The sequence below is a fragment of the Cyrtonyx montezumae genome, unplaced genomic scaffold (genome assembly GCF_038088225.1).
Source record: "Cyrtonyx montezumae isolate F1298 unplaced genomic scaffold, pur_monq_1.0 scaffold_14, whole genome shotgun sequence".
NCBI classification, from domain to species: Eukaryota; Metazoa; Chordata; class Aves; order Galliformes; family Odontophoridae; genus Cyrtonyx; species Cyrtonyx montezumae.
Genome location: NW_027071870.1, coordinates 9,106,292 through 9,119,371, shown reverse-complemented (window position 1 = coordinate 9,119,371; position 13,080 = coordinate 9,106,292). Strand labels below are relative to the sequence as shown.

Sequence of the window (13,080 nt, the reverse complement as noted above, 5' to 3'; positions counted from 1 at the left end):
CACAGGTCACTGGAGCAGCAGCACTTTCTTTACAAGCTATCAATTGCTTTTTTCATTTTAATTTAGTCAGAAAATGAGAGAAAGTTAAGTTTCACAGCACAAATTGTAACAGTAAAACTCTGTCATCAGCATCAGAATTTTCAAATATGAAGCATGAGCAGAGCTGCAGGTGGTAACAGAAATGTTTTTCAGAATATAAAAAAATAAAAAGCCAAAACCAACCCACTAGCCCCAGAAGAAGCTGCCATTCTACCTCATCATGTGGAAATGAGTAGCCAGTCTCCTGCAAGAACAACACGCTCAGAACTCTCCTGCTTCTACAGTGCTGGCAATTCAGACTTTTTAAATACTTTGCAGTACTTAATATCAGTAAGTTAGTTCTGTCAGGTGGATGCTTTTTCCTTACTTCCTTCAAGTCAAAGCACAGTTAAAAAGCACAACATTCTCTAGGTAAAGACCATTGTAGGAAAAGAACGTATGCCACTGCCGCGTGCCGGTTTTTGGCACAGGAAGACAGTAGCCTACAAAGTCAGATTCCACTTTTTCTGTGACAAGAAATTAGTTCAGAATTTTTAACATATTCTTCTATGGAGAACTCATGTAACAGTGAAGAACTTTGGCAGCATAACACCAATTGAAGAATGCTGAGCTGTTTTTCTTCCCCCTGCTGACTTCCGGTGGAGTGTTATTTCTTTACTGCTTTTATCTCTCCATGGAAATCAGAAGGAGGGAAATGTGACAGGATTCTGTGACTACATTCTAATATTTGCACAAGTGGTGCAGCCAAATTTAAAAATAAAACAAAAACAACAAAACAATAAAAGAAAACTCTCTCAGATGCACCAGACAGTGCTCTTATATGCCACCTTGGGAGTTCTTCACTTTCACCTCTGATAACTGTTTTATTCTAAAAGGATTATTTGGCTTCCTGACCTTGGTTTTTCCTTTGGGTACATAATAAATTCCAGAAGCTCGCAGAAGAAAGTAACGTTTTTTCCAGGACTTTTTTCCATCTTCTTTTAAATAAAGGGCTCCTTCAAGCTCGGGCACAATGACAGATGCCCCACAGAAACTTTCCTGTGCAACAAGAATAATATAACATAAAATAAATAGATTTATGCATTACCCTATTAATAAACAGTAGACAAATGCTCTCTTGAAAAATAAAGACATTTCCTGTGTTAGTGAACATATTAACATGGGGAATGTATTTACCAGGGGGATAAACACCTTGGGCAGGAAACTTTTCCAAGCTAGTCCGATACTCAGCCATACAGATAGGGTTCTCACAATGGAAAAGAAGATGTGTAAACCCTCTGTTCTTTGAAGAGTCATGCAAAAACAGCTACAAAAGGTTTTGACACAGATGTACCTAGCGAATCCAATAAAACAGAACACCTGGTACTGCTGTTGTTATTTCTCTATTGTCCTATCTATAAATTCTGTAAAGCAGTATATTTGTCAAAAGAATCTTCAAAAATCACTTAGAAAAAAATAAATCACTTTAGCTTATAAATACATGCTAAAATTTATAACACTGTTTAAAGACATATACTTAATTGTTTGCTTGAACAACCTACTGTTGGGAAATCTTTAACGTCAATATTCTTAACAGAATTTATAAGGACTTCTGCTGGTTGACATCTGGTGTGCTAATTTTAAAAAAGCGAATCCTCAGGCACACAAGAAAGGCATATTTCTTGAATATTACCTAAGTCAAAATGCTTACTAGGAAAACTGTGATAATCTTTCACATAACTCTGGATTTCTCTCTCTCAAAGCATACAATTGAAGACAAACTTCAGCAAGAAAGGCAAAAGGATAAACAGACTTCCTGAAGAAGTGTAACGGTTCTTCTTCTGTTGCAGTACAGCTCATGATTTGAGGTAGTGAGAAGTACATCTGTTTTTAGAGCAAAATATAATTGTTTGCTACTTACTAATCTTACTAAAGGGAAGCCACAGAGGTTGACCTAAGGGTGTGGCAAAGTTATACAAGTACCAATAAAATGAAAAGAACAACATTGTTTTAATTGGTTGGTATTGTGTCATAGCTCTTCATAAAAACATTAAAAAACATATGTCTCCATCACTTAAGTTCTCTGGTAGAAGATAAAATAAACATTTTCAGCGGCAAACAGCAGATGCAGAGAAAAAGCCAAACACTAAACCTGAGACACAAAGCTGCTATTACCAACCATCACAGAACTTCCTGTTGCTATACTTTTGCCCACAAAGACCCCCTGTTGTTGCAGAGCAGATACAGACTATGACAGTTTTGGTGGTCTTTCCGTTATCAACCTAGAAAGCTGGCTTACCTCCAGTAAAGCTTCTTTGCTTTTATCATTCATTTCTTTGCTTTCATTCTTCCCTTTGTTTGCCAGGTAGAAATTCTGATTAAGACATAAACAAAATTCATGTTCATTAGAAAGATATTAATACAAGTAATCAGATTGTTAAAACCCATTCAATAGTTACTCAGTCTTCTGATACTGAGTATGGAAGCTAACAAAGGCAGGTGCATATAGACAATTCTAACGTGGACACTTCATATAAAAAACCTTAATCATAGTTGCCTGCTGGTAAGTTTTAATTCTTCACTCTGAATGTAATTCAAAAGCACAGTAACCAGCTGTCTGCAGACAGTAAGGAAACTATAAAGGAAGAAGATAGGCAAAGGAGTTATGCCATGCATCAAATGCATCTGCGGTCAGAATTACATTGCTCAAAGCTCTTGTGTTTCATCACCTGCTAAACAAAAGAGCACATAGAACAGAGGCTTGGATGTTGAAATCACTCAATGCATGGGACAGTCTTACTGATTTCCCTGGAATTAGTCAAGCAGTTAAGTTTTTTCTACATGTTTTTTCTAGGAGGCAGGAAGCAAATTTTGAAAACCATCCACTTAAAAATCCTTCAGCAATTCTGTAACAAGAAAACTGAGTATTTGTCTCTACCTACTGTTTTTTTCAGAGACACACATCTCAGAATTATGAAAATGTAGCCATGTATTTACACGGACAGAGATCAACAAAGTAAACTACAACATGAATTAAAGCCTTATCAAAAGAAAAATGAGAAATATATGCATAAAGGAATATGCTGTTTCTACGCTACATGAAACAAACAAGCAGCATACCTACCCTGCCATCATACCATGTTTATAGCAACAAAGCTTATCTGAAATGAAACCCTGCCTTTCCACATAACCACATCTTTTTCAAGCAGTGCGGCGAACAGTAGCCTGCCAGAATGCAAACCCCACTGAAGATGGCTTTTGGAGAGGCACCAAGAGAGAAAGAGGAAGAGGTGTGGATGACCTCAAGGGCAGTTCTTAAAAAAACCTGCTATATTAGAAGTCCACATTAAGTGAGGTAGGGGACATGAGAAATTGAGCCACCCTGCAATTTTGCCAAAGCAGATGCCAAGTCCGTGGTATGAACATAAAATATACATAACATTCAACACCACTGACAGGCTAGGAAATACAAAAATATTTTTCTGAAGGATATGCAGCAGTACTTAGACTGAAGCTTAGTTGGCTCCAGACTACCTAGGCACATTTTGAGTCCATGGATGAAGGTATGCAAGCATATTTTAGACCACAGCTGCATGACTACATCAAAAAACATTATTCTTAGCAGAAACAAAATCAAACAACTCAAACAAAATCTGCCTGGAAGAGTGTTCTCAGTATAATTCATACACCGATGCCAACCTGTGAAGCCTAAAACCACAGGTCTGAGTGAATAACAATCCTTCACTCATCTCACTGGAAGAAAGATACTGTAGTGAGCTGCTGTAGCCAAGAGCCGTATATATACAAAACAGCACTCCCTGACAGGGCCTCAACATAGCACGCTGGCTTGATGTGGGCACACACTTCTGCACTGATGAAGGTATGAACAGAAACCTCAGAGGGTTTCCAGAATTAAGATGGATTGGGCCTCTGGACTTTGGTATAGATGCATAAAGTGGAGGAACTTGCAGCTGAAAGCTTTCTTTTTTTACTGATCAGTATAAAGACATTGTACAATCCCCTAACATACTCATGGACTGTTTATCAAGGTGACACTTTGTCACTGTCTCAACAAAGCCTGAGTTATCAACTGTACTATGAGTGAGGAGAGTATTCATCTGGCTCAGACAAGTTCCCAGCACACTGGTAATAAGAAAACAAAGCTCCTCTGATTACAAGTGATTCATATTCAAGCATCTGGCATTTATTTAGCAGAAACACAGACCACCCAGTATGGACAATCAGTGGTAAAGATGGAAAGTTTGCAACATAATCCACGCAGGATTTCAAACAAGGCTGCTTTGTCATAAACCAATGTTACACAGATGTACACTGTCATCTTTCACCTGTCAATACCAATTTCATTTATTACTGATTACTTCCTTTATGTCTTGGCCCTGAAATCTGAGAGGGCACAGTGTTTATTATTTGTCAGTGGTTGAAGACCTGAGGAGCAGACTGTATACTCTACTTGTTTTACCACCGTGTGGTCTCCTATTTTTGATCAGAAGTATCTATCCCAAGGGAGGCAACCACGTGTGTCCACAAGAGGTCATTCCAAGTCCAGCAGTCAAAGGTCATGATAAAAGGCAAGCTCTTGCCTGGCTGAGGACACCACAGAGAAAAGCATGTTTGGTCACGTCTTAATGGGACAAGAAGTGGCAATAGGGTAGCTTTCAACATATGTCTACAAATTTGAGAATTAATTACTTCAAAAAACAATGTTTTTCTCTCAATAGAGGAAGCTTAATCTGAGCTTAATTAACAGGAAGGGTTTGTTCTCTTACAATGATAACATAAGAAAGTAAACATAAGGGGTTATAATAAAGGCACACTCTGCCATTGGATTTGCTTTGTTTGCTCTGTCTGGACTGTGAAAATAGAATGGAATGAAATAGAATAGCTCAGATGGAAGGGACCTAGAAAGATAAAGTCCAAATGCCTGAAGATTTCAGGGCTAAACCAAACTTAAAGCATGCTACTGAGAGCATTATCCAAATGCATCTTGAACACTTGAGCAAGGGGCATCAACTATCTTGCTAGCAAGTTAGTTCCAGTGTCTAACCACCCACAGAGAAAATAATTTTTTCGGTGCAGAGCTACAGTGGCAGTCGTGGCATGTACAGGCAGTATGACATACTTAATGAAAATTATGCCCACGTTTCCCTCTGTGTTCACATAGGACACTGGCAAAACTAGCCGATGACCATGTGCACAAAAGAAACTCCTGTACAGATTTTATAGCCAGCCGAAGTTAATTCTGTGCCTTGCAATGCATACAACCTATTCATGCAATCTTTCCACCGTGGGATGCAGTCATCTCTTTTTTTTTTTTTTGGAAAAGTAATTAAAAATCATTCCAGACTATTCTTATGTGTATAACCCTCAAATGATAATTAAAGATGGAAGACACTGTGCAGCAAATAAAGCTGCTGCTTTGTACTCATGTCTATTTCTTCATGAAATTAGCTGCCTGATTACCCTCATCCTAAGTGCAACTATGGTGAGTCAAGAACTGGTCAGCTCACAGTGGCACGCAAAACGTATCCTATTTCAACTGAGTACTGAACGCAGCATCATTTGTACAGAAGAAAAAAGAAAAAACAACCCACAAATGAAAATGTGGTCACATCTGCAACCTGCATCATGATCTATGTGCCCCTTAAACCAAACACACATAAAAATTATTAGAATATGCCAATAATTGCTCTGGAGAGCACAAATGTAAATAAAGAAACGAAGCTAAAGGCAAAGCTCTTTTGAAGCCCTCAAGACTCTGATTGATTTTATAACATTTGAAGAAATTGCTACATCTGACTTGTCATGCCTTGAGGATGATGACCTTTCAAGTGTTTTAGGAGGGGGGAACACAGAACAAAGGAAAGACATACATAAGTAAAGATGTAGCTAATGACAAAGCACTGAATAGGCCGTTTAAAAGTAGCCTGTAAAACAGTTCAACTGTGTAAAGTCTGCTAATGTTACTGTCCCAAGGCAGAACAGTATTTATTCATGTAGTGTCTTCAACTTGAAGCAGATAAACTGATCAGAGAAAGAAGCTAGGGTTACTAAACACTGGGAGCACAGTAAAAAACATTTCCCTTTCCTCACTTCTTATTCTTTGTGCCTTTGCCAGCACACTCAACAGTCAGGTTTCTGAAATAAATCTGCTTCCTTCCTGGGACAACAGTGGAGACAAAAAAAATAAATAAAATAAAAGCAACAAAACCCACGATTCTTACAGCTTGGCCAAAGTGGTTAAAACCAGAAGTGTCACCTGGTGGATACCAATTCACTGACTTCAAAATAAACATTCAAGAGTTAAACTCATTACAGAAGTCCAATTATGAAAGATATTACAAACTCTTAATGCATCTCCTTGTGCTGTTTAATATTGCTTTGAGGAAGTAAAAACCTCATTTATTTCAATGGACTTTCCACTGGAGGGCATGTCTCTTGCTTCTGGCTTATAAACACAGGAGCAGAAGCATGAAGCACTTACTGCACCCAGATCTCTACACACTTTCCTCAATAATGTCCAGAAATTACAAAAACATTCAAAAGAACATGCATTTGGTGTCATCTGGATCATTTGAATATTTTCTTGGCAGTTTTTATCAATCAGCAACAGAGACACAGTCAAAATCCATTTAAGTAAAAAAGTAAAATGTAATGTTCTAAGAGTAACTCAAGAGTTTGGACTCATTCAGTGAAGCAAAAACATTTCCTATACCAGAGTCTCTATAAGCTCAGGATAATTTACTGAACTTTTGGAAAACATAGTATTGAAATATGATGACCTTCCCCTTTGAGAGTCAAGTACAGCATCACACAGAGCATCACTCAACTTCATGACGAAGCATCACCTTTCCTATATCAGAAAGGTTTTCTTTATCTGTATGTGTACCAGTACGTATTTTTGTCTCACTCTTAGTTATGGGCTCATGATGTTCTGTTTCTACAGATGAATCACTGATGCCACTATCAGAATGGCCTTTTGCTGTGAATTCCCAGCAGGCTGAATTATAACACAGCAAGGAAGGGGCTGAAATGTCTGTTGTGGTGAAGAAGGGGGAGACCTGAAGATTTTGCAAATGTTTTTTCCAAAATGTGCTCCAAAGACTTCAAAAAATGTTTTATGGAACAAAGCTGTAGTTAAATGTTAGAGAAGATTGCATGACAAGATGGCAATCTCCAAGAAAAGCCAATGGCATTAGGTAGCAAGTTGCTAGCACAGACACAGCAGATAAACCCTCCACTCCAAAACCTCAGTTCCTTAGAAAATGAAACATGTTTAATTAACTGTTTTTAATCTATACTAGATAGATAGGCTAGCTCGCAGAAAGAAGTAAGATTAGCACAAGCCATGGACGTTCTTTGGAGTTCCACCTTTTTTAAGAAAATATCTGGACAGTTTTATAGCTAGATTTTAAAAAATCATTTAATTGTATCAAACCTCTGTAATTAAATCTTAGTATCACTAATTTGTCTAAGAATAAATTGTAGGCACCTGAGCAACTTTAGAATTTGTTTCTTTTGCTCTTTTTTATTGTCGTTGTTTGTTTCAGAAAACGTCTGCAAGTTACAGATTTCTACAGATAACTTCTGACAGAATAAGCACTAAATAAGAATAACACAAGGAATCCTGCTGCTTCTGCATTACCAATTCTCACATTAAAAAAGCAATCTGTGACTTCTGTATTCACAAAATGAGTTTATGAAGCAACACTGAGATAATCTGAGCTAGGGGGATGAGGCTGAATGTACCAAGAATACTGTAACAGACCATTTGATTTCAGTTTCTTGGTGGTTATAAGTTTCCCTAAGTAGTTTGCTGTATAATCACATACACTGCCCTCTTGCCTCCACACCAACTCAGCACCTACTTCCATTTAGTATACCTTTCCAGGGACTCAGACCAGATTATGAATCATTTGTAATAAAATAAGTGTTCAAGAGACATTTGGACAATGTTCTCAAAATATGCTTAAACTTTTGGTTAGCTCTGAAGAGGTCAGGCATGTGGAGATGATCACTGAATGTCCCTTTAAAGCAAACTCCTCTATACACCTATACTTCTGTATTTTACCATGATTCATGAGCTCTATGTGCAATGCTGCATACTTTCTGTCAAAAAGACAAACTGTTGATATGACAACTATTTTGCATGTCCCACAGTGTTTGAATTTAGTAAGTCTGACAGATGGTTAGACTTTAATCCTGGTGTATGATTTCAATATTGTGATAAGCCACAACTGATACAGCCTCCTCAGGCTGTTCATTTTTGAGCTTATCACAGGGATGTGAAAGCTCAAAGACTACTCATATCCAGATCAGACTCAGTGTGCCCTGGGAGGGAGGGCAGACTTAAACTCTTACTCTGCTTTAGGTTTAAGTCATATTTATTTTGAAAGGTCAAAGCAATCAAAATACCTAGAATCTTCACCAAAGATTTACTTCCCTGGAGGCCCTGCCCTAAGCCACAACAAGCAACACTACAGCAATGAACAACTGAACCTCTGCTGCTAAGTCTGTTTATGTGCAGTAGAAAGTATGACATCTTGAGCCATCATGTATGCTTTATAAGTTCATAAGTTCATAAGTTCATAAGGTTGGAAAGGACCTATAAGATCATCTAGTCCAACCATCCTCCTATCACTATCTCTACCCAACTACTAAATTAAGTCCTTTAGCACCTCATCTAAACGCTTCTTGAACAGCGCTAGGGATGGTGCCTCAACCACCTCCCTAGGCAGGCCATTCCAGTGCCTGACCACTCTTTCAGAAAAGAAATGAAAAGAAATGAACTTTACTTTCAAACTTCGCTTTGCTGTTTCATACTAAAATTCAACATTAATCTACATACACTCTAGGATGAGTTTTCTTTCCCAGACTGTAGATAGTTCTTATGCCAGTGAAGGAAACTTCCTTTCTTCATATTTTATATGATACACTGTCTCACTCTTAAAAACATTCCTAATGGGCACCTTGGTAAGATCTGCTGCCAAATTATGTATTTATTTTTTCAGCAATGCTGAATTTCTCATTTTTTTTCTTGCTACCCTCAGGAACAAGTCAGATGCTCAGTGAGCTAACAGGGTCAGAACAGAATCCATCACTTGTATGTACTAAGGTATTTGTAAACATAGTTTCAACCACATAATACAAGGAAGAAATGATTTGTGAATAAATCTATGTGAAATACAGATCTTCATTTTGCAAAGTTAGTGTACACAGAAGGTTACAGTTCACTCAATTCCTTTTCCCAGTCTAAATGAAATGTAGATAATTCCCCTTAGTACTTTGTATACTCCTTATAAATTTTCACACACAACTGACAAAAACTGGATCTTCAAGGCAGTACTGATTTTCATCAGTAGAAACACTGGTGGAAACTACAGCAATGACAAAGGCTAGGGTTCTGCAGATTTGCCATCTCAACAGTCTGTTCCAGTGGTGATACACCTCTTTTTTTTAATTTTTTTATTTTTACCCCTGCAGACGTGATTTTAAAACTGTATCAGAAAAGAACAGAAAGCACTGGTTTTCAAATCCTTACATTCAGTATTATTTTTCTTCTGAAAACACAAGTTTAGTTATCTCTAATTTTGAACTCATCTGAAAGCAAATTAGTAATGCAATAAGCAGCACAAAGACAAAAATGACATCATTATCCAAACGGCATGTCAGCTTACCTGTGGATTTTTAAACAAAGCATATTTTTCACTTTTTTCCAAAAACAGAATCTTATTCTCACTGTCTCGAGTCCAGTCTGATAACACTTCAACAACATTCTCGTGGTCTTCAAAAAACCTTTCTGGAGAGACAAAAGAAGAGTAATGTAAGTCATACAAGGCTTTCCCTTCTCCTGAAGCCGTAGAAATTTCCAGAAATTCCTGTGTCAGAATGTAATTATTATCTGATGTTCATTCAGAATTGGAGAGCCCTGCACTTTTTTCCACTGCACAGAAGGGAGTAAAACCATATAAAAATAGTGTCATGTGGAAATGCAAATCAGCTACAGAAGAAGCCTTATGCAGCTCTAGCATGACTTGGAGTCCTCCTGCATCTCTGTGTTGCTGCCCAAAGACTGCAAAGGAGGGAAAGTGACCCACTAGGAGTGGATGGTTACATTCACATCTCTCAGTGCCCTTCTTGTTTGTTAGCTCTTATTTTTTATTGCTTTTTTTTAGTATGACTGGAGATTTATTCTCACCACAGCTACTGAATTGGGAAAAAAATACTAAAACTTGATTTCTGTGTCATTTTACTCACTGAAACAAACAAACAAACAAACAAAAATAAGAGTATTCTGTCACCAGAAAAAAAAAAAAAAGATAGGCTAAAACTTTTCTTTCACGTAACCGCATTAAAAACAGAAGTGTAGAAACAAAGGAAATAAACTATGAACTGATGTGAAGGTTTATCTGTTTCACTCAGCATCTCAGCAGTTAAACTCACTGGAGATGCAGTGATCTTCTGTCAGATCTCCCCCTTCCTGAACTGACCTGAACCCAGAGCCTCCACCCAGAAAAGCCACCAACCCAGGTAGGTTATGTTAGGTAACAAAACCTAAACCAGGTTAGGTAATGTTTGATCTCTTGTTCTGGGGTTTCACATATATAAAGTAGCTAAACAGGCACATAAACTCCTTTGGAAGGAAAAGGAATTCAGCATAATTTGACAGGTAATTTTGAAAGGACTCAAACTGCATTTTTTCTACAAATTTAGTATTCGGGCAGGGAATTCAACCAGCTCTCATTTTTCAAGTTTGAATTCCCTGGAACAACTGTATCCCCATTTCAGTGGTCTTTGATGATGACATTTTTCATTGGCCTAGACTGGCTGGCACAGTGTAAGAGGAAAGAATACACATTTTATAGACTTCCTGTAGCATTTCTTGTTACTTTAGAAAAGAAGTCAGTATGCCCTCTCAAAACTAAAGTTTGTGTATTAAAAAAAAAAAAACACAAATTGGGATTGGTTTTAGGGTCTGGGCACAAGTACACAGTAGCTGTTAACAAAAGCAGCCATAATACTTATTTAACAACTAATATTTCTGTATTATAGAAAATGCTTACATATTTAATACATTTATTAAATATACAACATATATATAAAATATATTACAGTATACATTACATTATATATATATTTAAATAATGACATTATTTAATATAGACTTAAAACACAAGTAAACTTTTGAAAGGTAAACACTGTCTTAACAGGATAACTGCAAAATGATTCCAGGCCATAACAAAGAACTTACTCACCTGCCATGGTTGTACTGGGAGTGAAATTATGTACCAGAGAAGGGTGAATAGAGGGAATAAGGTTGGTGGACTTAACACTTCCATCATTTTTTCTTTAATTAACAATGACTTTGTCAGATGTTTTTAAGTTCCAGACTTGTAAAAAAGGTATGATATTACTGTCTTTATAAGAGTTTTCTTTATAATTTTTATAATGATCTTTTCAACAGAAAGTTAAATCTGGATGTGTATTACAAAAGAATACTCTTTACTGCAAAATATATGCTGGTATGTACAGCTCACTGTTATATCACCACCTCACTATTGAAATTATTTGTGATATTAAACATGTAATTAATATAAAAGTATAGTTATTTTTACTTGCAATGAATTTTTTACTTCCATAAAAAAAATCTGCCTTCTGATGAAAACCAGCCTGGAATATTGATCAAGCCTGAAATATTTGTTGCTTAGATTAAAGTAAATGTGATTTTATTCTCTTGAATTATTATTGAAAGCAAGTAGAAAGTGTGGGAAAATCCGTCTTCCAACCACACTGATAGTAATAGAACTATCTAGAACTTCTAAGAAATATACTGACAGGAATAAAGAATGATTTTGAACAAAATGATCTGCAATTTGCTGTACAGTGGAAGCTGAAAAAAAAAAAGTGCACCACTGCACCCATACAGAAATTCTCCACTGCAAACAGCAAGGCTCCATTCCCAGCTCATCTGAACCTGGTGAGAGGCCTCTGCATTAGCAGTTCACAAACTTTCTCATTCTTTCTGAACAAACTACTGATTTATTTCCTATTCTACTCTTGTTCTGTCCTGGATTTTAAAATAATTTTTACTCATTAACAGAACAACTCTTTACTGTATTAATACAGCTCAAAGCACCCTCATTCAGCTGGTATTAAAGCAACACCAGTAATTTTTACTTTTAAAGAAAAAGTCTCTTCACTTCAACATTTATCACACATGCTCTCCCTGATATCTCTGGTTTTAACTGTGTGATGAGGAATTTAAAAAATCTCTATCAAGATTATGAAGACGTCCAAGTACATTCTTTGTAATATTCATAGCACGTGTATAATAACATATGCCGCCATGACACTCAGACATGTTTATCCACGTTTCAACATACCAGAGGAAGCAACTGTCTAAGACAAGAAAACATTTTAAAACTATTTCAAGTGACATTTGTGACATCTCTGGGGCCTAATGCGATTTCCAGTCTTTCCTTAGTTAAGATAGGCTGGTACAAAAGAATGCAGCAGTACAGCTTCACACATCATCTTAATGGTGTAGAAAGAACAGACTTGCAGTTACTGCCTTGTGTTCTTATGAGCAGAGGAGTACCTCCTTGCTCAAGAGCAGTCAGGTTTTTTCCAGCTATTTTTATATGTCTTTGCTTTAGTTCAGCAAGTTGATTTTTCTTGGGACACTGATAAAGTGCAATATTGATATTTAACTTTCTTTGTGTATTTTTGCATCTCTGCTGGGAGTCTGTAAACAAAGAATGCTAAAGCCTGTTTGACTATTTTCAGTTTCTCTGTCAAATGATACAAAAAAGAAAAATTGTGGCAATTTTCCATTTTCTTTGGATGTAAATACCTTTACAGCCTGGACAATAAAAAAATTCTGAATTAACTCACAATGAGAGAATACTCGATTCTTAATCAAACGAAGAATGGTCCAAGCATATTCCTGCATCCCCCTTTAGTTTCTATAATAAGATTTTCCAGACCAGCAGACACAAGAAGAAGAAGAAATGTTACATTTCAAAATCAGCGTGAGATGCAATG

General features: G+C 36.8%; 1 protein-coding gene across 2 annotated transcripts in view; it reads right to left on the bottom strand.

Annotated features, from left to right (window-relative positions):
• The window catches only part of APBB1IP (amyloid beta precursor protein binding family B member 1 interacting protein), a 57,127-nt gene that overhangs the window by 21,670 nt on the left and 22,377 nt on the right, over positions 1-13,080 (bottom strand). For both annotated transcript variants that reach the window (XM_065731366.1, XM_065731365.1), the window contains 3 exons: positions 9,714-9,835; positions 2,318-2,392; positions 934-1,077 (listed from right to left, as the gene is read on the bottom strand). In XM_065731366.1, the coding sequence (XP_065587438.1) occupies positions 934-1,077; positions 2,318-2,392; positions 9,714-9,835 (341 nt within the window). The remainder of the gene's footprint in view (positions 1-933; positions 1,078-2,317; positions 2,393-9,713; positions 9,836-13,080) is intronic.